The sequence below is a fragment of the Oryx dammah genome, unplaced genomic scaffold (assembly GCF_014754425.2).
Source record: "Oryx dammah isolate SB20612 unplaced genomic scaffold, SCBI_Odam_1.1 HiC_scaffold_26, whole genome shotgun sequence".
Lineage (NCBI taxonomy): Eukaryota > Metazoa > Chordata > Mammalia > Artiodactyla > Bovidae > Oryx > Oryx dammah.
The window spans coordinates 32,056,922-32,084,667 of NW_024070210.1; the positions used below are offsets into that span (position 1 = coordinate 32,056,922).

The window sequence follows — 27,746 nt, forward strand, 5'->3', positions numbered from 1 at the left end:
ATTTGGGTTGATCTCTATCTCATTTTAAACAATGGTAGCCTAACTCACATACTATTTTTCAAGTGGCTTTTTGCACGTTAACATATCTCAGATATGTGGTATATATAACATATACAATGCAATATTACTCTGCCATAAAAAAGAATGAAACATTGCCATTTGTAGCCATGTGGACAGACCTAGGGAATATTATACGTAATGAAATATGTCAGACAGAGAAAGGCATGCATGTGGAATTTTAAAAATAATAAAAATAAACACATATACAAAACAGAAACAAACTCTCAGCATAGAAAACAAACTTGTGGTAATCAAAGGGGAAAGGGAAAGGAGGAGGGACAAATTAACAGGTATTATTATATAGTATATAAAATAAATAAGCAACAAGGATTCACTGTATGGCAGTGGGAATTATACCCAATATATTGTAATAACCTATAATGGTATATAATCTGCACAAATACTGGATCACTATGCTGTACACCTGAAAGTGAAGAAGTGAAGTGAAGTTGCTCAGTCGTGCCCGACTCTTGGCGACCCCATGGACTGCAGCCTACCAGGCTCCTCCGTCCATGGGATTCTCCAGGCAAGAATACTGGAGTGGGTTGCCATTTCCTTCTCCAGGGGATCTTCCCAATCCAGGGATTGAACCCAGGTCTCCCACATTGCAGGCAGACGCTTTAACCTCTGCACCACCAGGGAAGCCCTTGGTGAAGGCTGAAAATAACAGAATATTATGAGTCAACTATACCTTCATTTTTCTATTCAACTATCATATTCATTTTTTAAAAACTGAAAAAACCCAACAGATCTCAAAGATAATTCCATATCAACACACAAACATTTTAAAATTCTTTTTTGTGACACCTAGTATTCTGTTGTACTAACACTTTTTCAATTAATTCCTTATTGAGAGGCATTCAATTGGTACCAATTATTTGCTCTTATAAAAAATTTGGGATGAATAACACTGAGCAACCTAATTTTACAACTAAGTACAGATAATTACATCTGTAGAGTAAATTTTTATATATCAAAAGTTCTGCCCTTTCCACTACTCCATAGCTGCCTTAGGATTCTAAGAAATAACACAAGACTCACAATGATATCCATTTAAATTATTTTATTTAAAAATGTTACCCAAATACCCAAATTACGCTTTCCACTTCAATACAAAATTTAAAATTGTTTTTCAGAATATGTTGAAGGACCAAAATAGCCTAAGAGATGGCTTTATGTCCATGGAAAATGACCTCAAAACCAGCAGCACAAGTACTGTACTGACTCTCACTTCGCATTCAGAAGGTATCTGCCCCTGAGGATTCCGTGTCCGCCTGGACAGTGCCAATGCTCAGAGACTGAGAGCAGTCTTCCAGGTTCACTGAGGGTAGTGTCACAGACATCTTGGCAGGTGATGTCTGAGAAGTGAAGAGCGGAACCACTTTACCACCTGTAAAACGAGAAACTCATTCAGCTAAAGAAGTGTACCTGAGTACTTAATGTGCCTTGAAACTTTCCCAAATAATACTGGGGATCAAAATGATAATTGCATTTGGGATAAATTCTTTTCTCAATGTGCTCAGATCTTGTCAGAGAAATAAAATCACCCTTCTTTCCATACTCACTCCCAGACAATTAGAGGCAATATTTTACTAGTGTATGTTATGATCTGAATGTTTATGTCACCCCAAAATTTATATGTTGAAACTAGTGTGGTGGTATTAAAAAGTGTGACCTTTGGGAGGTGCTTAGGTCAAGAGAGTGGAGCCCTCGTACAAGATTAGTGCCTTTCTGAAAGAGGCCCCAAAGAGCTTGCCAGCCCCTTCCACCATGTCAGGACACAGAACGAGGAAGAGGTGCCTCGATCTTGGGACGACCAGCCTCCAGAACCGTGAGAAATAAATTTCTGTTGTCTAAAAGCCACTCAGTCTATAGTATTTTGTTGCAGTAGCCTGAATGGACTAAGACAGGGTACAAGTGCCCAAAGTCATGTTACAGATGATAAACGATAGGTAAGACCAAGTAGGGAAGGCAGTTTGAAATAAAGAAATCATTAATATGTTTAAAAAGAAAAAAACAAAAGAGTTGACTACATATGTATATCTATCTGTCAATAGTCTAATTAATTCCTCTAAGTTTAAAAAGCACATTGACTAAGAATATAAAGAATGTCAACTTGGTACTGTTTAAGACCACAAAAACCTTCACTTCAAATTTCATGGATTTACCATCAATTCAGTTCAGTTGCTCAGTCGTGTCCGACTCTTTGCGACCCCATGAATCGCAGCACACCAGGCCTCCCTGTCCATCACCAACTCCCAGAGTTCACTCAAACTCATGTCCATCGAGTTGGTGATGCCATCCAGCCATCTCATCCTCTGTCGTCCCCTTCTCCTCCTGCCCCTAATCCCTCCCAGCATCAGAGTCTTTTCCAATGAGTCAACTCTTCGCATGAGGTGGCCAAAGTACTGGAGTTTCAGCTTTAGCATCTTACCTTCCAAAGAACACCCAGGACTGATCTACTTTAGAATGGACGGGTTGGATCTCCATATATACATAATAATAAGCATCTTAAAGGCAAATCATCTTAAATAATCTTACAGATATCTCTGAGTCAACAGTCATTGTAATTTACAATAGTCTTTAAAATAGTTTCCATAGTAATAAAGTGAAATTTTCCATCAGACTTTTATAGGGACCACAGTAAAAGAAGTCAGTTTTGGAGATTTCAATGATGACTCAATCACAACTGTCCAAGATGATCAAAATATTTGTAAAAGACAGATTCCTTTCATATTATGATATCTAACAATGATTATTTTAATATTATCATTCCTGTTTGTTACTTACATCAGTTTCTTTTTTTTTTCATAAAAGAGGAAAGGGAAATAAGATTTGGTATCATGATATCAATATCACAAACTAATGCACCAGCATAATCCTCTGAGAAGAAAGCAATTCTTACGTCATTTTAAATAGAATAAGTATTTTAAATAGAAAAAGAATTCTTGAAATCTGGCTCTGTCAGGATATGATAAAAATTAAAATTAAGAAACAATAACTTAAAATCTTCATAGTACATAAGCATTTAAATATTCTTGACATTTTACAAAGTCATGATGTAGAATACTCAAGTAACCAAGAGTAGTATCCAAGACCAGAGTTTACCTTGTCAATAAAGTAAAAACCAACACAGGATACAACTAAGGCTTGAGAACAAAATTAATGGTCAACCTGTAAATTTAAATGCTATCTTTCCTCAATTAAGAAAAAATTTCATTCCTTCCATTACTCACATATCTGTCAAAAACTACACTGTTACCAGACATTCTTTTTTTCTCTGTTATCCAATTTCACAAAACTGCTTTACATGTGCCTTTATTTTCTACTCTAAGCATTAGATTACCGATTAGATTGTTCAATGATGTAACAACAGCTGTAACTGTTTTTTTTCTGGGGGGGGGGCCTTGAAGAAATTCTCAAGTCTCAATGTACGTATTAAATTCAATTATTATAAAGTTATGTTAATTCTTGTAATTACTATCATATTTATACAGGAATTAAAATTTTGCAAAAATCTTCTCCACGTCATCTTATCTCATCCTGATAGTAATTCTGGAAGAAAGACAAGGAAAAGGTAACTGAAGCAGGGAGATATCGGAGTGGGCCTTTCCAGATGCATATGCTCACTAACTAAATATCTATAAAAGTATATTGTATGTGTGGAGCTAAGATGGTGTTAACTAAGAAGATACACAGGTGAGAAAGAAACAGTCCTCATCTTCAAGAAGCTTAAAACCTAGTAGTGGAAGTAAACATATAGACGAATACTTGGTTTAAGTTAAGTGAAAGCAACAGTTGAGCTAGGACTTAAAAGATGTGGAAGGCAATGAAGGAAATAATAAAATAAATGATAACAGAAATAAGAGAAGGATAAAGAAAAGTGAATAAAGAGAAAACAGAGGAACACAAAAGGGAAATGTTAGATAAGGAGATCCAAAAGTGAAGAGTTACACAAGGTAAGAGATGGTTTTCAAGAAAGAGTCTAGTATAATTCATCTAATTCATACTCATCGCTTTCTGCCTGATACCAAATACACTAAAAATCATTATTTTTAAGGTGGTTGAGAGAAATTCCATTTTAGAAGTGGTATGTAATGGTAGGGGCACCTAAAGAGAGGAGCAGTGTCTCTCTCCTTTGGACCCTCCTTTTTCTCCACCAGGTTGCCTCTGTCTCCTCCCTCCCCCTTCTCTTCTCTACCCAACTCTGTGAATCTCTGTGTGTTCCAGACGGTGGAGAACATTTCAGTTCAGTTCAGTTCAGTCGCTCAGTCGTGTCCAACTCTTTGTGACCCCATGAATTACAGCACGCCAGGCCTCCCTGTCCATCACCAACTCCCGGAGTTCACTCAGATTCACGTCCATCGAGTCAATGATGCCATCCAGCCACCTTATCCTCTGTTGTCCCCTTCTCCTCCTGCCCCCAATCCCTCCCAGCATCAGAGTCTTTTCCAATGAGTCAACTCTTCGCATGAGGTGGCCAAAGTACTTAAGTTTCAGCTTTAGCATCTTTCCTTCCAAAGAAATCCCAGGGTTGATCTCCTTCAGAATGGACTGGTTGGAGAACACTTAGGGAACTGATTACTGGCTGGATCTGTGTCTCCTTTTGATTCCTCCCTTTATCCTCCTGGCCACCTCTGTCTCCTTCCTCTGTCTTCTCTTCTCTGTATAACTCCGTGAACATCTCTGAGCGGTCCAGACTGTGGAGCGCACATAAGGAAGTGATTAATGGCTAGCTTGCTGTCTCCTCTTTTGATTCCACCTCATCTCACTCCAGTCACCTCTAACTCCCTCCTCCCTCTTCTCTTCTCCATGTAACTCTGTGAACCTCTCTGGGTGTCCCTCACTGTGGAGAAACTTTTCATCTTTAACCTAGATGTTTTATCAACGGTGCTGTATAGAAGGAGAAGTCTTGAGACTACTGTAAAAATAAGACTGAAAACCAGAAGCAGGAGGCTTAAGTTCAAATCCTGAGAACATCAGAGAACTCCTGACTCCAGGGAAGATTAATCGATAGGAGCTCATCAAATGCCTCCATACCTACATTGAAACCAAGCACCACCCAAGGGCCAACAAGTTCCACAGCAAGACATACCACACAAATTCTCCAGCAACACAGGAACACAACCCTGAGCTTCAATATACAGGCAGCTCAAAGTTACTCGAAAACCACTGATATCTCATAACTCATTACTGGATACTTCACTGCACTCCAGAGAGAAGAAATCCAGCTCCTCCCACCAGAAGACCAACACAAGCTTCCCTAACCAAGAAACCTTAACAAGCCACCGATACAACCCCACCCACAGCGAGGAAACTCCACAATAAAGAGAACTCCACAAACTACCAGAATACAGAAAGGCCACCCCAAACGCAGCAATATAAACAAGATTAAGAGACAGAGGAATACCCAGCAGGTAAAGGAACAGGATAAATGCCCACCAAACCAAACAAAAGAGGAAGAGATAGGGAATCTACCTGATAAAGAATTCCAAATAATGATAGTGAAAATGACCCAAAATCTTGAAATAAAAATGGAATCACAGATAAATAGCCTGGAGACAAGGATTGAGAAGATGCAAGAAAGGTTTAACAAGGACCTAGAAGAAATAAAAAAGAGTCAATATATAATGAGTAATGCAATAAATGAGATCAAAAACACTCTGGAGGCAACAAATAGTAGAATGACAAGGCAGAAGATAGGATTAGTGAAGTAGAAGATAGAATGGTAGAAATAAATGAATCAGAGAGGAAAAAAGAAAAATGAATTAAAAGAAATGAGGACAATCTCAGAGACCTCCAGGACAATATTAAATGCTCCAACATTTGAATCATAGGAGTCCCAGAAGAAGAAGACAAAAAGAAAGACCATGAGAAAATACTCGAGGAGATAATAGTTGAAAACGTCCCTAAAATGGGGAAGGAAATAATCACCCAAGTCCAAGAAACCCAGAGAGTCCCAAAGAGGATAAACCCAAGGCAAAACACCCCAAGACACATATTAATCAAATTAACAAAGATCAAACACAAAGAACAAATATTAAAAGCAGCAAGGGAAAAACAACAAATAACACACAAGGGGAGTCCCATAAGGATAACAGCTGATCTTTCAATAGAAACTCTTCAGGCAAGGAAGGAATGGCAAAACATACTTAAAGTAATGAAAGAAAATAACCTACAGGCCAGATTACTGTACCCAGAAAGGATCTCATTCAAATATGAAGGAGAAATCAAAGCTTTACAGACAAGCAAAAGCTGAGAGAATTCAGTACCACCAAACCAGCTCTCCAACAAATGCTAAAGAATATTCTCTAGACAGGAAACACAAAAAGGGTGTATAAACTCGAACCCAAAACAATAAAGTAAATGGCAACGGGATCATACTTATCAATAATTACCTTAAATGTAAATGGGTTGAATGCCCCAACCAAAAGACAAAGACTGGCTGAATGGATAAAAAAACAAGACCCCTATAGATGTTGTCTATAAGAGACCCACCTCAAAACAAGGGACACATACAGACTGAAGGTGAAGGGCTAGAAAAAGATATTCCACGCAAATAGAGACCAAAAGAAAGCAGGAGTAGCAATACTCATATCAGATAAAACAGACTTTAAAACAAAGGCTGTGAAAAGAGACAAAGAAGGACACTACATAATGATCAAAGGATCAATCCAATAAGAACATATAACAAGTATAAATATATATGCACCCAACATAGGAGTACCACAATATGTAAGACAAATGCTAACAAGTATGAAAGGGGAAATCAACAATAACACAATAATAGTGGGAGACTTTAATACCCCACTCACACCTATGGATAGATCAACTAAACAGAAAATTAACAAAGAAACACAAACTTTAAATGATACAATAGACCAGTTAGACCTAATTGATATCTATAGGAATTTCACCCTAAAACAATGAATTTCACCTTTTTCTCAAGAGCACACGGAACCTTCTCCAGGATAGATCACATCCTAGGCCATAAATATAACCTTGATAAATTCAAAAAAATTGAAATCATTCTAAGCCTCTTTTCTGACAATAATGCAGTAAGATTAGATCTCAATTACAGGAGAAAAACTATTAAAAATTCCAACATATGGAGGCTGAACAACACACTTCTGAATAACCAACAAATCACAGAAGAAATCAAAAAAGAAATTAAAATATTCATAGAAACAAATGAAAATGAAAACACAACAACTCAAAACCTGTGGGACACTATAAAAGCAGTTTAAGGGGGAAGTTCATAGCAATACAGGCATACCTCAAGAAACAAGAAAAAAGTCAAATAAATAACCTAACTCTACACCTAAAGCAACTAGAAAAGGAAGAAATGGAGAACCCCAGAGTTAGTAGAAGGAAAGAAATCTTAAAAATTAGGGCAGAAATAAATGCAAAAGAAACAAAAGAGACCATAGCAAAAATCAACAAAGCCAAAAGCTGGTTCTTTGAAAGGATAAATAAAATTGACAAACCATTAGCCAGACTCATCAAGAAACAAAGGGAGAAAAATCAAATCAATAAAATTAGAAATGAAAATGGAGAGATCACAACAGATAACACAGAAATACAAAGGATCATAAGAGACTACTATCAGCAATTATATCCCAATAAAATGGACAATGTGGAAGAAATGGATAAGTTCTTAGAAAAGTACAACTTTCCAAAACTGAACCAGGAAGAAACAGAATATCTTAACAGACCCATCACAAGCACGGAAATTGAAACTGTAATCAGAAATCTTCCAGCAAACAAAAGCCCAGGTCCAGATGGCTTCACAGCTGAATTCCACCAAAAATTCAGAGAGGAGCTAACACCTATCCTACTCAAACTCTTCCAGAAAATTGCAGAGGAAGGTAAACTTCCAAACTCATTCTACGAGGCCACCATCACCCCAATACCAAAACCTGACAAAGATGCCACAAAAAAAGAAAACTACAGGCCAATATCACTAATGAACATAGATGCAAAAATCCTCAACAAAAATCTAGCAATCAGAATCCAACAACACATTAAAAAGATCATACACCATGACCAAATGGGCTTTATCCCAGGGATGCAAGGATTCTTCAATATCCACAAATCATTCAATGTAATACACCACATTAACACATTGAAAAATAAAAGCCATATGATTATCTCAATAGATGCAGAGAAAGCCTTTGACATAGTTCAACATCCATTTATGATTAAAACTCTCCAGAAAGCAGAATAGAAGGAACATACCACAACATAATAAAAGCTATATATGACAAACCCACAGCAAACATTATCCTCAATGGTGAAAAATTGAAAGCATTTCCCCTAAAGTCAGGAACAAGACAAGGGTGCCCACTTTCACCGCTACTATTCAACATAGTTCTGGAAGTTTTGGCCACAGCAATCAGAGTAGAAAAAGAAATAAAAGGAATCCAGGTTGGAAAAGAAGAAGTAAAACTCTCTGTTTGCAGATGACATGATCCTCTACATAGAAAACCCTAAAGACTCCACCAGAAAATTACTAGAGCTAATCAATGAATATAGTAAAGTTGCAGGATATAAAATCAACACACAGAAATCCCTTGCATTCCTATACACTAATAATGAGAAAGTAGAAAAAGAAATTAAGGAAACAATTCCATTCACCATTGCAATGAAAAGAATAAAATACTTAGGAATATATCTACCTAAATAAAGACCTATATATAGAAAACTATAAAACACTGGTGAAAGAAATCAAAGAGGACACTAATAGATGGAGAAATATACCATGTTCATGGATCAGAAGAATCAATATAGTGAAAATGAGTATACTACCCAAAGCAATCTACAGATTCAATGCAATCCCTATCAAGCAGCGGTATTTTTCACAGAGCCAGAACAAATAATTTCACAATTTGTATGGAAACACAAAAAACCTCGAATAGCCAAAGCAATCCTGAGAAAGAAGAATGGAACTGGAGGAATCAACCTGCCTGACTTCGGGCTCTACTACAAAGCCACAGTCATCAAGATAATATGGTACTGGCACAAAGACAGAAATATAGATCAATGGAACAAAATAGAAAGCCCAGAGATAAATCCACACACCTATGGACACCTTAACTTCAATAAAGGAGGCAAGAATATACAATGGATTAAAGACAATCTCTTTAACAAGTGGTGCTGGGAAAACCGGTCAACCACTTGTAAAAGAATGAAACTAGAACACTTTCTAACACCATACACAAAAATAAACTCAAAATGGATTAAAGATCTAAATGTAAGACTAGAAACTATAAAACTCCTAGAGGAGAACATAGGCAAAACACTCTCCAACATAAATCACAGCAGGATCCTCTATGACCCACCTCCCAGAATATTGGAAATAAAAGCAAAAATAAACAAATGGGATCTAATTAAAATTAAAAGCTTCTGTGCAACAAAGGAAACTATAAGCAAGGTGAAAAGACAGCCTTTGGAATGGGAGGAAATAGCAAATGAAGCAACTGACAAACACCTAATCTCAAAAATATACACACAACTCCTGCAGCTCAATTCCCCAAAAATAAACGACCCAATCAAAAAATGGACCAAAGAACTAAATAGACATTTCTCCAAAGAAGACATACAGATGGCTAACATGAAAAGATGCTCAACATCACTCATTATCAGAGAAATGCAAATCAAAACCACAATGAGGTACCATTCCACACCAGTCAGAATGGCTGCGATCCAAAAGTCTACAAGCCATAAAAGCTGGAGAGGGTGTGGAGAAAAGGGAACCCTCTTACACTGTGGTGGGAATGCAAATTAGTACAGCCACTATGGAGAACAGTGTGGACATTCCTTAAAAAACTGGAAACAGAACTGCCTTATGACCCAGCAATCCCACTGTTGGGCATACACACCAAGGAAGCCAGAACTGAAAGAAACACGTGTACCCCAGTGTTCATCGCAGCACTGTCTATAATAGCCAGGACATGGAAGCAACCTAGATGTCCATCAGCAGACGAATGGATAGAAAGCTGTGGTACATATACACAATGGAGTATTACTCAGCCATTAAAAAGAATACATTTGAATCAGTTCTAATGAGGTGGATGAAACTGGAGCCGATTATACAGAGCGAAGTAAGCCAGAAAGGAAAACACCAATATAGTATACTAACGCATATATATGGAATTTAGAAAGATGGTACCGATAACCCTGTATGCGAGACAGCAAAAGAGACACAGATGCATAGAACAGTCTTTTGGACTGTGGGAGAGGGAGAGGGTGGGATGATTTGGGAGAATGGTGTTGAAACATGTATACTATCATATAAGAAACAAATCGCCAGTCTAGGTTTGATGCAGGATATAGGATGCTTGGGGCTGGTGCACTGGGATGACCCAGAGGGATGGTATGGGGAGGGAGGTGGGAGGGGGGTTCAGGATTGGGAACACATGTACACCAGTGGTGGATTCATGTTGATGTGTGGCAAAACCAATACAATATTGTAAAGTAATTAGCCTCCAATTAAAATAAATAAATTTAAATTTTAACAAAAAGAGAGAGGAGCAGTGATAAAGTTTCAAGCACAAATGCCTTTATGATTGGCCAAGGCTGGGACCCAAATGAAGTCTACTGTTCAGTCACCTGGGAATGGTCCCATCCAGACTGTCAGTAAGGCTTTCATGTGGAAAGGAGTAAAAGGGGAAGGGGAGGAATAAGAACATGGATTCTGTGACACGGCAGAGCTGGGCACATCCACTGATTCACTCAACAACTATCAACTGAGCACCTACTATGTTCCAGAACAGGCACTGCTCTAGACTCTGGAGATTTTGAAGAAAAGAAAAGCTCTAATCTCACTGATATCATATTTCAGATAGGTATAAAGAGCAAATGACAAACAAATAAGGAAACATATACTATGTCAGGTTGTGATGAGTGCTAAAGTGGTAAAGAACCCACTCGCCAATGCAGGAGACATAAGAGACCCAGGTTCAATCCCTGGGTGGGAAAGATCCCCGGAGGTGGAAATGGAAACCCACTCCAGTATTCTTGCCTGGGAAATCCCATGGTCAGAAAAGCCGGAGGGCTACAGGCCACTGAATTGCAGAGTTGGACATGACTAAAGCAACTTAGTACAAGAGGAAGAATGAGTGTGAGGGACTTTGAGAAAGTTACATAATTTTCAAAACCCTTGTTTCCTCACCTACATAATATAGGTTAGAGTACCTACCTCCAAGGTTTTAGTGAGAATTAAATGGGATAATGTATATAAAGTGTTTTGAATAGTGCTGGCACACAAAAAGCACTTAACACAGATTAACACTTGCTTTTAAGAAACTGGAAAGATACTATCCTAAGAGGCAATGACTCTTAGGGTTGGCTGCAAAAGGTAGGTCAACTTATGACAGAGGGATAAGAACGTGTCACTGAAATACACTAAGGAAAAAACCTCACAGTTCTAGATGGCCTCCAAATAATTATGCTAATTTTAACTCTAGTAATTGTGTTTTTAATCAATGAATTACATAAATAAAATGTATCCTCTTATCTAAAGGGTTTGTTAATGTACATTTTGGGAAGATTTTTTGAAGTGCTCATTTATACAAGCAAAATCAGAGTTTTAGAATTTTAAAAGAGAACTTTTTAGGGTGGAAACATTTTTCAAAAAGCATCACTCTTAACAGGCAAAAAGTATAACATTCATATCCAGTTATGGTCCTCACAGAGTTTAATTTTTTTAAGAAAAGACATAATATCTTAATAAATCAACATTAAAGCAAACATAAAATTTCTACCTCTATTAATGTAGTTTGATGGTTTCAAAGCTTGACTTTTAAAATTTCCACAGTCATGTCATTACTCTATGATGTAATTGTTTCAACAGCTGTTTTCAGATTTGTTTTAAAAGAAGGAAAACTATTCCCTGATTCCGTGGGTAGGCAGTACGTCATTTAACCTGGAATGCATTTAAGCTGGAGGTGTCATTGAGCGAGACCATGTATTTGAAGCGTCCTAAGACAGGCTTTACTATACTTTCTAGATATTTGAAATTCAATTTTTTGCTTTAAAAGTATTTAAAATTCATAAAGAAACTCTGTTTTCTATTACCTTCTTATAAGACTAATGAAGAGAAAATCTAAAACTAATTTATTCTAATAAAGCAATAATGCAAGATTTTTAATGTCCATTTAAGAATCTGCCTATATATTGTACGTGTATTGTTTTTTACAAAAATACATACACACACACACATATATATATATAACTTTCCAAAAGTTTTTTAGGTTTAGATAATCCATTTCATCAGTAGGTTTCAGATTCTAACTCTAATCTTCAAACAGTCGGTAACCCATTATTATGTCTCTGTTATTTGCAAACTGAGAGGAATCCAAACAAAGCATTCTCTCCTAAAACAACATGAGCCAAGTAGAGAAAAGAAGAAAAAAATTCCTCAGTAACTTCACAGAAGAATGCAGCACTGGACACTCCTTACTTGGATTCAGTAACTGCATGTGGCATAAGCCACATAAATAAAGTTATGGGATTCTTCTATGAGTAGATGAATAGATAGTACAGTGATTTTAAATTATTTGGATTTGGGTATTTCTTTGTGCATATAAGGATGGGTTTCTTATAAACTCATTTAAAAATAAAATGAAAAAGGGAACAAAAACTGTAATAATTTTTAACCTAAGTACATGAAGGATCTTAACCTAAAGTCCAAGGATGAGTGATCATGGATCTATGAATACACTGAAATCATATGCAAAGTACTTTCATAGGAAATACTTTCATATTTATATGTATTCATATAAATACAGTCTGGAAGGGAGTCAGGTAGTCATAGCTATCAGTGTCTCTCAGGGGTCTGCGGACCCTAAACACTTAAGAACATGTGCAGATGAAGCACATTCTCTGGGTTGTTTTTCCAGCCACAGTGGTGAAATACATGGGTTCCTCTCCTGTACACTGTTGATGCCTTAGTCTCAGGATGGCAACTCCACTGCAGCACTTAGGAAATTGCATTGCAATTATTTACATGTCTATAACTTCTTTTGGACAATATATTCCTTAAAAGCATGGACTGTGATTCATATTATTATTATTTGTAGGTCTATTGCTCCTATTAAATGTGTCCTGTGGGCAAACCAACTTTGTCATGTTTATCTCTGTATTCTGCAAAGTTGCAGCATAATGCTAGTACATGCTGGGCCTTAAAATGATTGCTGAACCAAGCTGATTTGTTTCTGCCTAGACAGTCTGTGGTTCCTCATGGCTAACAGCTTGCTTAGATTCATGTTGACCAGATCTTGTCTTTAAGATTAGCCCTGAGTTCTAGCAACACAGTTGCTTCCCAGCTGTCTATGAAAATGTTACAGTATTTCAGCTGTGCTTTATTGAGTTCTTGAAGCATTTTTCCTGTCCACTCTGGGCTCATCTACTCTTGCTTAAATTCCTTGCTTAAGCAGCTGCTAAACTATCCTGCTGTATTCAATTCTCCTCACATACTTAACCCAGCTCTGCAGATTTTGCAATCATAGCTTCCGTGCTTGAGAACAAATATTACAAGTTTTGATGAAGATGATGTCTGGTCATTTGATGTTAAGTATATAGTATGAAAAATTAGATTTGCCTCTGCTACACAGAATTAGTCACTATTAAACATTTCTTTCCTTACTTTCAAGTTTAAAAGTGATTTAAAATGTTTTATAGTCTCATCCCAAAATGTGTTTTAGACATATAAATTCTATTACATTTTTTAAGTTTACTATTGCTTCTGTTTTTTAAATGAGTTGACAAATGTTTATTTTTAAATTTATAATTTAAGATAAAAAATACAGCAGTTCCTATAGAAAGAATAAATGTATCAGCACCTGTAAAAACAACTCCAAATCTTTTTTTCTCCAAAAGCAATAGCTAATGTGAAAGATTTGTTTCTTCTTATGCCAGGTTCCAGCTGCTTCACTTTGTTTAAAACTGACTTCAAAGTTTAAACAGTGTCCTGTCCCAACAAATAACCTCCCCCAGATGGAATTATCTGGAGTACTAGCCTTGGTGCTCTGAATACCACACCTGCAGCCTTTTAATTCAACATTTTATAAACTTTCATAGAGGAAATGATAGATTTTTTGGTCCCCTAACTTTTGGAGAGTTGAGTTTAGTGTATGAAGGGAATTTTATACTTGGGATGAATTTGGAGATATTTAGAAGAATAAAAAATTGGAATTATTGTTTCTACTGTGTTGATTATTATGAGAGAAAGAAGGAAATGAAAAAAAAATTGAAATATTTAAAGTAAAAAAATCTTACCTGTAAATAAAGATGTGAGGTACAGACTGGGCTCAATTTGTGTCTGATCCGTATCACCTGGTGAAGCTACAGTTAAAAAATTTTTTTCATAAGAAAATCAGTGAATCATAGAAATAATCATGGTTTCTTCCACTTAAAAACAAACAAACAAACAAACAAACCCACAAACTAAATGCACTTCCACAGTTAGTTTCATAAAGCCAGGCAAACAGATGCCTGACCTTGTGGCCTTAACATAAAAAAAGAAATTACACAGCTGAATTTTAATGACTGTCAATAGGATAATACTTTACCTAATAGATTATTATATTTATGCATCAAAAACTAGGGGAAAAGATCATGAGAGAATTTGCATTATTATTTGTATTAAATAAGAGAAGCTCATGGGCCATTTCTTCCAAAGCTAAAAGTTTTCACAGATTCCCTTACTTAAGGATTTAATCATTATAAATGAAGTTTATCCACCTCACTAGAACTGACTCAAATTTGTTCCTTTTTACAGTTGAGTAATATTCCATTGTATATATGTACCATAACTTCCTTATCCATTCATCTATCAACAGACATCTATGCTGCTTCCATGTCCTGGCTATTTTAAATAGTGTTGTAGTGAACACTGGGTACATGTGTCTTTTACAACTATGGTTATTTTAAGGTATATGCCCAGGAGTGGGATTGCTGGGTTATGTAGCAGTTTTATTCTTAGTTTTTTAAGCAATCTCCATACTGTTCTCCATAGTGGCTATATTAATTTACATCCCCACCAACAGTGCAAGATGGGTCCCCAGTGAGGTGGATGAACCTAGAGCCTGTTATACAGAGTGAGGTAAGTCAGAAAAAGAAAAGCAAATACTGTATATTAAAGAATATATATGGCATCTAGAAAAATGGTACTGATGAACCTATTTGCAGGACATGAACAGGAACAGAGACATACAGAACAGAGCTGTGGACAGTGTGGTGAGAGAGCGGGACAGATTGAGAAAGTAGCGCTGAAACATACACATAACTACATGTGAAAGAGACAGATAGCAGGAAGTTGCTGTTTAACACAGGGAGCTCCACCCGGTGCTCTGGGATGCGCAAGGAGCGGGGGGGAGTCGTGCTTACGATGATGTTACTATTAGATACTATCTACCTTCACTTTCCCTCTGCCTTTAAGTTGCTCAGCAAGGCGACAAAACTTACTGCTAGGCGCTTTTCAGATTCTGTAATTCAGAGTCTATAGAATCTGGTATACAAACAAAGGTATCAATACTATGTCAGAGATCCCTTCCACTGAAGAACCACTTGTTTGTAGCAAGTAAATTAAGAGGCAGTTTTCTCTGAAGTGGTTCCCTGAAAGCCCAGAATTCAAACTTACCTATTGTGTTATAGTAAGAAATAAGCAACATCATCCCCTTTCAGACTAAACAAAACAGGGTGGAAGCTAAGAAAAAGAATCTACTTTTTTTCTGTTCCTACTACACTGGTATGTAAGATAAAAAAATTTTGGCAAGTAAATAATAACCAGACACTCTTATTAGAGAGACAGCTGGAAGCTTGTGACTAAGAGCACAGATTCAGAGACTAAGCTACCTGAATACGAATCATAGTGCCAACTTGCGTGAGGTCTGGGAGAAACACCCACTGTGAAGTATCACCACTTTGTGCTTCCATCTCCTCTTCTAGCTCACGGGCTTCTTATTATCGTGAACAAGAACAATATACGTAAATTAAATAACCTAGAGCAGTGCCCACACAGGCACTCAGCAAGTGGTGGTTTTATTATTATTTAGCCTATGATTATTCTCTAACTTTTCCCAATTGACAAAAGAATTGCTCTCATTAAAGCAATCTTTCCAAAACATATTTTGAGAGGGAGATTTTTTGCTTAAGAAAAAGAAAAAAATACTGATCACATATTAGAGCAGTAGAGCTGTAAGGGATCTCAGAGATTATCTTTTGTTTACTAATAAGGAAATCACAATTCAGAAAGGTTCACTGACAAAGAAATCAATGTCACAAGTTAGCTGTGGAACTACAACTCGTAAGAAAAGGTTCTTTCCCTACCACCCAATATTTTCATATTCTTCTACTAGGATGTATCTTGGTAGATATTGAGCTATTGAGGCCTGTAAGAATAATCAGAAATTATCTGTTCTACTTTTTTAAAAAAAAGTTATGAAGGAAGGAAATACATAGTATGTTCAAGAGCATAGCCATTGATTTTGGAATTTGACTTGGTTTGACTCCCAGCTCTATCATTTATTAAGTGTGTAACCTTGGGCAAAATACGTAACTTCTTTGAGCCTCAGGTTCGAAAAGTGTGAAATAAGACGTCTATTAACATTACCTACCTAACTGAATTGGTTAAAGATCTTAGCAGAGTACATGACATAAAGGAAGTACACGTAAATGTAGCTGTTACCTATTTTCATTGTTGTTACCATAACCATAAACAAAACTCTCCTTTACCCAAACTAGGAGAGAATACTTCTACAGTGATTTCTAATGGAAAAAAAGACCACTCTGTCAATACCAGAGTTGACTATCGTCATTTTTTCCTATACCAAGTAGCTGCCTCATAATTCTCACCTGCTGGCGACAGGGTTTACTAGGAGTTTGTATACTGTGCTCTGTAGGTGACAATGAAGGTAGCAAACACAACCCACACCATGGCAAACAGGACTTGAAAGCTGTTTTATCAAGTTTGTTAGTTCTTACACTTCCTCACCCTGCTGTTCAACACTGAAGAAACATAATATTCATTGGTATTCAAGTCAAAGAAGAAGAGAAAATTTCTAAATATTTTATCTATAAACTTATCTTAACATTTCTATGGAAATTCCTAGTGGGTAGTGTTGACTAAAATTTGAGTCATAATTACCTGTGAATGTAATTTATCCTTTTAGCTTCACCACAAAAGGCAAATGTGTTAACTTTATTTAAATGTTTAAAACTACCATGGAATAAAAACAAATGATCTTAGATCTAAAAATAGAATCAAAGGCTGGAAAAGTAGGGATACTCCTGAAAATGCTTTAAATGAGGGCACATGGAAGGCACAGGGATTGTACCGCCTGTACACTATACTTCTTCCAAACATTCACTGTATTGCAGCATTTTAAATGGTCTTTCAAAATCTTGTAGCTATATGGTGTCAACATGAAAGCAAGTCATCATTTTTCAAAAAGTGGTACTTTTAAAAGGATAGGAACCTAGGCTTTATGTTTTATTCCTGTATTATAAAAGCTTTATTTTTGGTTGAAAATTTATCTTCCACTCTGTAATACTATTTTTAGTAAGAACCACTAGTATAGCAATACTTAAAGCTGTAGATCATTATATTATTGTTTTAAACAAATTCTTTTTGTATATAAGAAAACCATGCAGTACTATAGGACTGTTAACTGCAAAACAAGGATATAAAGATGAAGGCCTCCAAAACAGGAATTTTTTTAACCCACAAAACAAGAGTTTTTAAATGAGTGACACCCAGAATTTGAAACCAAATCTAACAAGCAGAAATCTAAAATTAGTAACAATCGGAATAGCTGAAACTTTTATACTAGCGTGCTCACTGAAGGAAAAAAAGGGGGATATTAGGAATATTATTAAATATAGAAGTTAATACTTTTCAAACAAATATGTTACTCATTGGCTGTATCTCTAACAGGTATACAACTCTTGCCAATAATAGCATTTTCAGAAATAGTATCTTGGCAGCATAAAAGCTTATATTCAACTGACAGGAAGCTGATTGGTAATTCAGAAAATAGATGACCTACCTATTCTGAATGCAGACTATGATTTATTTGAATAACGTACACTTAGTTATTAAGGCTTATTAAAAACCATTTAAGTGCTTACTGAGCAGTGTAATGACAAAGAGAGTTCCTGCCTTTTAGTGGCAGGAATGTCTAGAGGGACATTCCAGCATTAAAATCTGGTTGCAAACAGAGAGACTCGATGTTTTAGTAGACAACTTTATCTACAAGACGCTTCCTGCTGGTTGAACAGCCTGTGACACAGCTACTAAAACAAATTCCTCTCAGATAATTCTTTATAAAAGCATGCCATAATGGTTTGAAAACTAAAGGAATCTTAAAAATTACAATAGGTTTGCCTCATGAAAGAAGCCATACATTCAGTGTGATTTCATTTTTTTAAAGTACAAAGTCAAGAGAACTAATCTATGCTGCTAGAAGTCAGAACGAAAAAAAACTCAGAACAGTGGTTATCTTTTTGGGGGTAGAAGCTGTGTCTGAAAGTGAATATGAAGGGGCTTTGGAGATGCTGGCAATATTGTTTCTTGAATACCTAAGTGTGCTCAGTTTCTGAAAGTTCTTTCAGCTGTACAGCTATGTGTACTTTTCTGTATGTATATTATACTTCCATAAAAGGTTGAAGTCGAAAAAAATTTAACAGGTTAGTTTCATCAATTAAAAGGTTCAGTTCAGTTCAGTCGCTCAGTCGTATCCGACTCTGCGACCCCATTAACCACAGCACGCTAGGCCTCCCTGTTCATCACCAACTCCTAGAGTTTACCCAAACTCATGTCCATTTAGTCGGTGATGCCATCTAACCATCTCATCCACTGTCGTCCCCTTCTCCTTCTGTCTTCAATCTATCCCAATATCAGGGTCTTTTCAAATGAGTCAGCTCTCCACATCAGGTGGCCAAAATATTGGAGTTTCAGCTTCAAATCAGTCTTTCCAATGAAAACCCAGGACTGATCTCCTTTAGGATGGATTGGTTGGATCTCCTTGCTGTCCAAGGGACTCTCAAGAGTGTTCTCCAACACCACAGTTCAAAAGCATCAATTCTTCAGCGCTCAGCTTTCTTCACAGTCCAACTCTCACATCCATACATGACCACTGGAAAAGTCGTAGCCTTGACTATGTTGACAAAGTAATGTCTCTGCTTTTTAATATGCCATCTAGGTTGGTCATAACTTTCCTCCCAAGGAGCAAACGTCTTTTAATTTCATGGCTGCAATCACCATCTGCAGTGATTTTGGAGCCCGGAAAAATAAAGTCAGCCACTGTTTCCACTGTTTCCCCATCTATTTGCCATGAAGTGATGGGACCAGATGCCATGATCTTAGTTTTCTGAATGTTGAGCTTTAAGCCAACTTTTTCACTCTCCTCTTTTACTTTCATCAAGAGGCTCTTTAGTTCCTCTTCACTTTCTGCTGTAAGGTTAGTTTCATCTTCTTGTTTTAGACTGTTTTCCAATGAATGAAAATGCCATGTAACTGACTGTGCCAGGCAGCCCTTCACATCAAGTTAGCATCACCAGCGGCCACATTGCTGACTACAAAGACAAATTCCTGTTTCTTTTCTTAAAATCTTGAAACAACTGTGAGCTGAAATTACTCAGAAAGTGAAAAAAAGCCACAGTAGCTTAGGAGTATCTGACTCTGCAACCCCACAGACTGTAGCCGACCAAGTTCCTGTGTCCATGGAATTCTCCAGGCAAGAATCCTGGAGTGGCTGCCATTTCCTTCAGAAGCAGAAGGCAAGGAGGGAAGTTCTGGTTGTTGCCGCTGCTGTTCTTGATTGACTCTCAAGTCTAGTCTGACTTACTACTTAGGATACCTGATGCTGCAACAATGAGCCATTCAATTCAACTGAAGGCTCAAACTAATCTCATTTTAACTAATCTTGAAAGCGTTTCTAAAATATCAATACATTTTATAAAAGCCACTTATTTCCTTATTTTGACTACAAAAAAAGTTTGCTCTTTCAGCTTATATCTATAAAGCAATGACATCATAATAACATTTAAAAACAACTATAACTCTTAATCAATGGTAACTCCTATAACTTTAATCACGCAAGGCCACAGATTGTTTAGGTCACTATTATCACATCCTTATAAATAACATTTGATAGCAAAGCTAAAAGCAAAGTACGTCCCTAATATTTACTTAACAGTTTGAATCTGAGTGTTTTATAATTTACACACAGAAAATAAATTTTCTGAGTTGGAAATTCTTTCTAATGAAAACTTCTCTCTAACTATGGCCTGTGACTATCACTAAAAATACAGTGTATTATTTGTATAGTCTTTACAGTGGATTTTGCCGTATCTAGTCACGCCTAACTAAATTTGGAAACAAAAATTAAATGTGACCCAGTGACCAGTTCACTTCCCCAAGGCCAGACCTGGTAACTTGAAAAAAAGAGTGAAAGAATGAAAAATGAGCTTTCAAATACAGGAAGCCACTAGAAAATAAGAACAACACCATTTCATATCCTAAAATTAGAGCTCCAAAGATTTTCTGTTGACTAGTAAGTTTCAGGGTTAGGGGGAAGGGAGGCAAGGGGGATTTCTGCTCACTGTACACACGACACCAATGGGAATAAGGGCCAGTCCAAGTTCTATGTTACCATTACGCTGGGTAATAGTTCCAAGCTGTGAGGCGCAGCTGTATGGGCCCTGCCAGCAAGGCCATGGCAGCAGCGCTTTGATAGCGTGGGGCCCTGAAGTGTCAGGATATAGAGAAGACAGCAGTTGTTGGCTGTGAAAACAGTCTGATACAAACCAGATGGGAACTTACTAGATGGGCAACACAAAGGAAAACAATTGGTTCATTCAACAAAGTCAAGCCCCTGCCCCAGAGAATTCACAGAAGACAATAACAGTCACCCAGAGTTGATGCAAACAAGAAACAGTCATGTGGTTACAGTTTAAAGAACTGTTTTTCCTCAGACTAAACAAAGTTTTGCTTTCTAATTCTTATATTCATTAATTGCAGTTTGGTGTACAGGCCTTTCTGCCAAAGACAAATATTTCATTTATACAATAAATACTTTTGTGACACTGAGAGAAATATATGAGGACATGGAAACTAATTTTGTGCTGCTTCCTGTAAAGTGCTCTGAACATAGGTTAAGCTATTTCAAGAAATTGGTAAATTTAGAAAATGATTGATCATGCTGACACAGCAATTAGAAAATATCCAACGTAGTATTTCCATGACTTCCTAAGTCTGATTTGTTTTAATGTAGGAAGAAAAACATGAAGGCAATAATCATAGGCTTCTGGAACTACATTTCTACCTAAATGATTTTTTCTGACTTTATTAGATGGGACAGTATTATTGTAATTATATTCACAGCAAAAAAGTGCCAGAGTTCTCTACAGATTTAAACTGCCTGAGTGTTATCACAGTAACAAGTACCTGTTCATTTTTCTTTTTCTGGTTCCTGTCCATCTTAAGTTGACAATATAATAAAGATTAACAATTTGATTTTAAGATAACTTTCGGCAATAACATTTCTCTTTAAGACTCTATGGGCATATATTCCACGATAGTCATCTGTTCTGCTATTCTGAAAGATAGTAAATAGCATTCTAGCTTAAAATAATTCATAGGTAATTGCTTATTTTCCATTAGAAATTCCAGCACAACTTGGGCCTCTGCATGTGCTACTAATTTAATAACACATCCAAGAAAGCCTTATATGTGTAATCACTATTCTTAGGTGATAAACAAGTAGCCCATCAAAGAAACTGAAAGTAACAGCACCTTTCACACAATTATTTGAACATGTTTTATACTATAAAATATATAAAAAATAGTATAAAACAGTAAATCTATTTTATATCTTTATAATAAAAAATGGTTTCTTAGAAGACATGAATCTGTGGAATTGTGAAAATTACTGTGATACTTGAGACACAACCCAGGTTTCCCAATTTGCAATTGATGCACTATCCTGATTATTTTTTTTAATGCTTCCCACCCCTAAAAACTGAGGCCAAACATTTAATGACATCTTTCCTGTTGCATTAGATCTTTCATCCTTTGCAAGGCATTTCTGAAGGAAACCAGAGAAACAGAAGTGGAGTAACAGCCTGATGTGTAGACTAAATGCAGTCATCAGCATTTCCAGCCATGGGCATCCCCCTGCCCCGGCCCCTCCACTCTGCTGTTCATGTACACACATTCACACACATTGGTTTACAGTCTAAATTACTGGCAACGGTACTGAATGATGGTTTTAACTAAATTTAATCATCAAATCCAAAAATCAGGTTGTGCTTATAAGCTGAATTCCCATATAATAATAAGGAAAGGAAAACATGAAAAAAATGGCCTTATACAAAAGGAATTAAGAATAAATGTATCAATTCTGCTAAAAGTTATTCTAAACACATGGAATCAACTCTAATAAAATGATTAACAAAGGTAGTTTGTCTGGGATTTATTAGTAAATGTATTTCTTAGATCTTGGGTTAACCCATGAAGAAAAAGGAGTTGGTGTCATTTTTATGATTAGGTATACTGAGATAAATTTCTTCAGACATTGCCCATTTTTATTTTTATAGGTATATATATATCCACACATACATATATGTATGAAAAAAAACAAGCAATTGCATAAACTACTTTTATCTGATAAACAGATCTTGAAATGATTTCCAAGAACAAGGGCCAGATCAGGCAGAACTTTTTAGGATATGATGTGGAGTCTGGACTCTAGGCTTGTGCAAAAAGAAGTCTATGGAGGGGTCTGAGCAAGGAGTCAAGTGATTTGATTAATATTTTAAACAGTGACTCTTGCTCTGGTTGGATAAAACAGGGGAGCAAAATGAATATAGGAAGACCAACTGAGAAACTTCTCAGGATAATATTAAAGTTGAGGAATATTATGATTTAAAAAATCAACAACAAAAAAAAAAATCAACAACAGAAAGTAGAAAACTCAGCTTGACACCAAGCTGGTGAAAAAAATTTTGGTTAGCTTTATTAGAACACTGAAAACTTTAGTATTAAACCAGTTTTTAACTTTTGTGAACAATAAGGCAATCAAGAGTAGTGAGGTTATTTAACCTCTCTGAAACCTCAGTTTTCTCATCTGTATCACAACACTAATAAAAACATTTTATATATTCACTAGTTTACTGTGAGAATGAAAACTTCAACACATGAGAGTCTTTTTGTCAGCTATAAAGCACCTCTCCTTTCTCTATCTTTAAATCTTGAAGATGTCCAAGATTTTAGTTTCATCACCGTAGGTTTGGGGGAAGAAACAAATCTATCATATTTGGCAGTGACTGTGTTCTATCCTAGCGCAACTCTAGGCAGGATGGATTGACTAGAGTGTGATCAAACTAGTAAAGAGCTTGGAAACAATATAAGAGATAGTAAAAGGAACCTGGGCCTTCCCAAGTAGCACTAGTAATGAAAAATCACCTGCTAATGCAGGAGATGCAAGAGATGTGGGTTCGATCCCTGAGTGGGAAGATCCCCTGGAGCAGGGAATGGCAACCCACTCCTGTATTCTTGCCTGGAAAGTTCCAATGACAAAGGAGCCTGGCAGGCTACAGTCCATGGGGGCACAGAATCACAGACGATGGAGAGACTGAACACAAGAGGAACACAGCATGTAGATGTGGGATTATAACTGTTATCAAATATTTGAAAGATTGTTCCATTGAAAGACCTGCTTCTAACACCCAACAGGACAGAACTAGAACCAATAAGTGAGAAGTTATAAGAGGCAAATGTTAACTCAGGAAGAATAATTAGTGCTTTCCATCAATAAAATGTACAACAAACAAGGGTGCTTCCTGATACTGTTAGATAACCATTTACTGGGTCTAATGTCTCATTTGCTGGCTCCCTTTCCTTTCTCTACCTTCAAATCTTGAAGATGTCCAAGACTTTAATCCAGGGATGCTCCCATTCCCTTTCTGTACTTAATCCTTGGGTGATATCATCCATACCCACAACTTTAAATAACATCCATACTGTCAACTCTCAGCCTTTTATCTCCAGTCCCAACCTCTTCACTGAATTCTAATAACAAACTGCCTATCACTTGAAGTTTTATTAGGCTTCTCAAAATCTATGTGTCCTACACAGAATGGCTGATTTTCACCTCAATCTTCCTAACTTTAATAAGTAGCACTATCATTCAACCAGTAATTTTCAGACGAGAAATTTAGGAGTAACTAATCTTTGACTCTGCTTTCAATTACACTCTACATCTAATTTGCCTTAGTAAGTAATTTTTGAAATCAACTTATTCTTCAGTTCTATTAGGTATATGCCATCAATACATAGCCTTAACCTGACCACCATGACACCTCCACCAGGGTCCAAGCCACCGTCACCTCTCATGTGGAATATTGGGACAGTCACACACTTCCAATTAGTCTATTTCCACCACTGTCTTCCTATGGTCTGTTCTGCATCTAGAAGCTGGGGGAAACTTTTAACAATGTAAATTAAAGTCTGTCATTTCCTAGCTCAAACCCTCCATCATTTGTTGTTGTTGTTCAGTTGCCAAGTTGTGTCCTCTTGCAACCCCATGGACTGCACTATGCCAAGCCTCCCAGTCCCTCACCGTCTCCTGGAGTTTGCCCAAATTTGTGTCAACTGAATCAGTGATGCCATCCAACCCTCTCATCCTCTGTCACCATCTTCTCCTTCTGCCTTCAATCTTTCCCAGCATCAGGGTCTTTTTCAATGAGCCAGCTCTTTGCATCACGTGGCCAAAGCATTGGATCTTCAGCTTCAGCATCAGTCCTTCCAATGAGGATTCAGGGTTGATTTCCTTTAGGATTGATTGGTTTGATCTCCTCACTGTCTAAGGGACTCTCAAGAGTCTTCTCTAGCACCACAGTTCAAAAGCATCAATTCTTCGGCGCTCTGCCTTCTTTATGGTCCTCCAGTTTATCTTTATTCTCATCATACTCAGACTGAAATCCAAATTCCTTCTCAGAGTCTGCAGAGCTCGACATAGTCTGCAGCCTACATCTCCTGTCTCAGTTCCTACCACAGCTCCCTTGCACACTCCCCTCCAACCACAATGGCCTTGTTTTTCCTCGGGCAAGTTCATTCCCACCTTAACACCTTCATTTTTCATTCATATTCCTACATGGAATATTCCTCCCCAAACGTTTGCAACATTTCTCCTTCCCTTCACTCTGTGTGGAAATGCCATTCCTTCAAAAAGGGCTCCCCTAACCAAATGATCTAAAGAAGCCAAACCACTTACCCTGCTTTCTTCATTATCTATCACTCTGCTTTATGTTCTTCTTAATTGAAACTAATAGAAATACAAATTGACAGACGTTATTTTTAAAATAAAGAATACCTTTCAAAAATGTTTTGCTTTTTATTTGGAAAGAATTTCGATCTTGGGGCAAAGTTACAAGAATAATATAAAGAACACCTGTATCTCACTTGCCCAGATCCATAGTGGTTAACTTTACCCTCTGTTTAGGTTGGTATGGTGTTTCCCCATGACCATATGCAGGTTAGGTCTCAGCAATCCCAACTGAAGGTACATAGTATTCATCTGCCCCTCTGTAGTTGCACTAATTTTGACCATCCCATCAGGGTACTATCTTATGTTTCCCTTTCTCTGATGAGACACTTCAAGACCATGCAAATATCCTGCCCCTCATTAAACTTTCCTGTACATTTAGCATTCATTGATGACCTCTGCCCCATCTAATCTTTACTAGGATGCTTGCAACATGCTGGCTTTCCAACAGTACTAGTCACTCCGCACTTGCCTGTTGACTCCAAGGACTTCTAAAAACCCTTTATGTTTTTCACAGCACTTAACATCATCTGAAATTGCTGTAAATTAATTTACTTTTTTAATATTATGTATACAAGGGTGTAAGCTCTGTGAAAGCAAGGATTTCACCTGATACTTTACCATACTCTCTCCAAGGTTTGGAACAATACCTGGCCCATAGCAACTACTTAAGAATGAATAGAAAAAGAAAGAAAACTGTTAACAAGGCCCGTGAACTAGATGGGAGAATAGGACAACCTCGTACATTTGATCCAACAAACACTTAACGGAAAACTACCATTTATGGTGCTGTGCCAGAGAGCAGGTGGTGCAGAGATGAATAAAACAAGGTGAGTGTCTCTAAGAAATTTACTTTCCAGAGAAAGAGAGAGGCCATAAGGAAATAATACTACAAGGTATGATGCAAGGGCTAAATGTGAAATATATACCAAATAGCATAGGCCCTTCAGGGACACAGAGTAGACCAAAAATGTTTGTTTCTAGGATGGAAACGGGGTGAAAGAGGGCAGAGGAGGGAACAGTTTCAAGTGAAGACAGTGAGAAAGGCATGTGAAGGGAAATGTAGGAGACACTGGTAAGCATTGTAGGAGGAGGGTTGAGAAGAAATAGAATTATGAAGCATTTGTGGCTACAACTGACCTGAAGAATCATTGAGCCCATCTTCATTTTGTACATAAGAATGAATGATCCTTATTCCACATTCATTTCCTTGCCTCCCTGCTCCTTCCCCTCCTACCCTCTCCTTTCCCCTCTACTCTCTCAAAGTGAGACCTCTTTCCTTCTTCCTTCCCTTTCTTTCTCTGCACTTCCCCTTTTCATCTCTCAGGATTATATCTTTCTCTCTCTCCCTTTGTCAAGAGTAGAAATGAGATGGGACTCAAAGTTGCAGGTGGAAGAGTTACCTTCAAGGAGGTAAAAAGCACTATTCTTTCTTGAACCCAAAAGGGAAAAAAATGAAAAGATGAATGTAGAGTTGTAAGAAGTCAGAGCTAGAGTAGCTATAAATGAAAGAGTAGAATTTTGGAAATACATTTGAAAGAGCAGAAGTTGGGAAAGCAAAAGCATATATTAAAAAAGAACTGAGGGGATAACATTGGGATTAAGGGTTTGGGGAGGAGGGCTAGAATAGATGTTATTTTGGAGCCTAAATCCATATGAAATTAATAAACGTTATTACTGGGGAATAGCCAAACTTCCATTCAAGCCCCACAGCACAGTTTGCTGCTGCTGCTGCTGCTGCTAAGTCGCTTCAGTCGTGTCCGACTCTGTGCGACCCCACAGACAGCAGTCCATCAGGCTCCACCATCCCTGGGATTCTCCAGGAAAGAACACTGGAGAGGGTTGCCACTTCCTTCTCTAATGCATGAAAGTGAAGTCGCTCAGTCGTGTCCAACTCTTAGAGACCCCATGGACTGCAGCCTACCAGGCTCCTCTGCCCATGGGATTTTCCAGGCAAGAGTACTAGAGTGGGGTGCCATTGCCTTCTCCGGCACAGTTTGCTAACAGGTTATAATTTTACAAACTGCATCAATACCATTAGAATTTCATGACCAGGAATAAAAATCAGATAATGGGGATTAACACAGATCAAAGAGACACAGAGGTCTTGGATGGTTATAAGACAGTATTTACATGAGTTAACCATATAGATCAGGCAAAATATAGGGCCTGAGGAATAGCCAATCAAGAGAAACTGGACTGAGTAAATGGAGGCTGCAGTACAGGTGGGAGAGAGAACACATCACTGAAGTGGCTTCACTAATTGATACACTAACTGCCTCACAACATCTGCCTCCTGTCCCATTACCCAACCCAGCCAGGTTAGTTAGAGGAAGAAAGACAAAAGTATTAAGC

General features: G+C 37.3%; 1 protein-coding gene across 5 annotated transcripts in view; it reads right to left on the reverse strand.

The window, feature by feature from the left end:
• Window positions 1–1,108: 1,108 nt before the first annotated feature.
• KIAA0586 (KIAA0586 ortholog) overlaps window positions 1,109–27,746 on the reverse strand; it is a 140,137-nt gene continuing 113,499 nt past the window's right edge. For 2 of the 5 annotated variants that reach the window (XM_040226334.1, XM_040226338.1), the window contains 2 exons: window positions 14,341–14,406; window positions 1,109–1,450 (listed from right to left, as the gene is read on the reverse strand). In XM_040226334.1, coding sequence (XP_040082268.1) covers window positions 1,299–1,450; window positions 14,341–14,406 — 218 coding nt within the window. In that variant the 3' untranslated portion in view covers window positions 1,109–1,298. The remainder of the gene's footprint in view (window positions 1,451–14,340; window positions 14,407–27,746) is intronic. The other 3 variants (XM_040226337.1, XM_040226336.1, XM_040226335.1) reach the window with 2 other exon arrangements.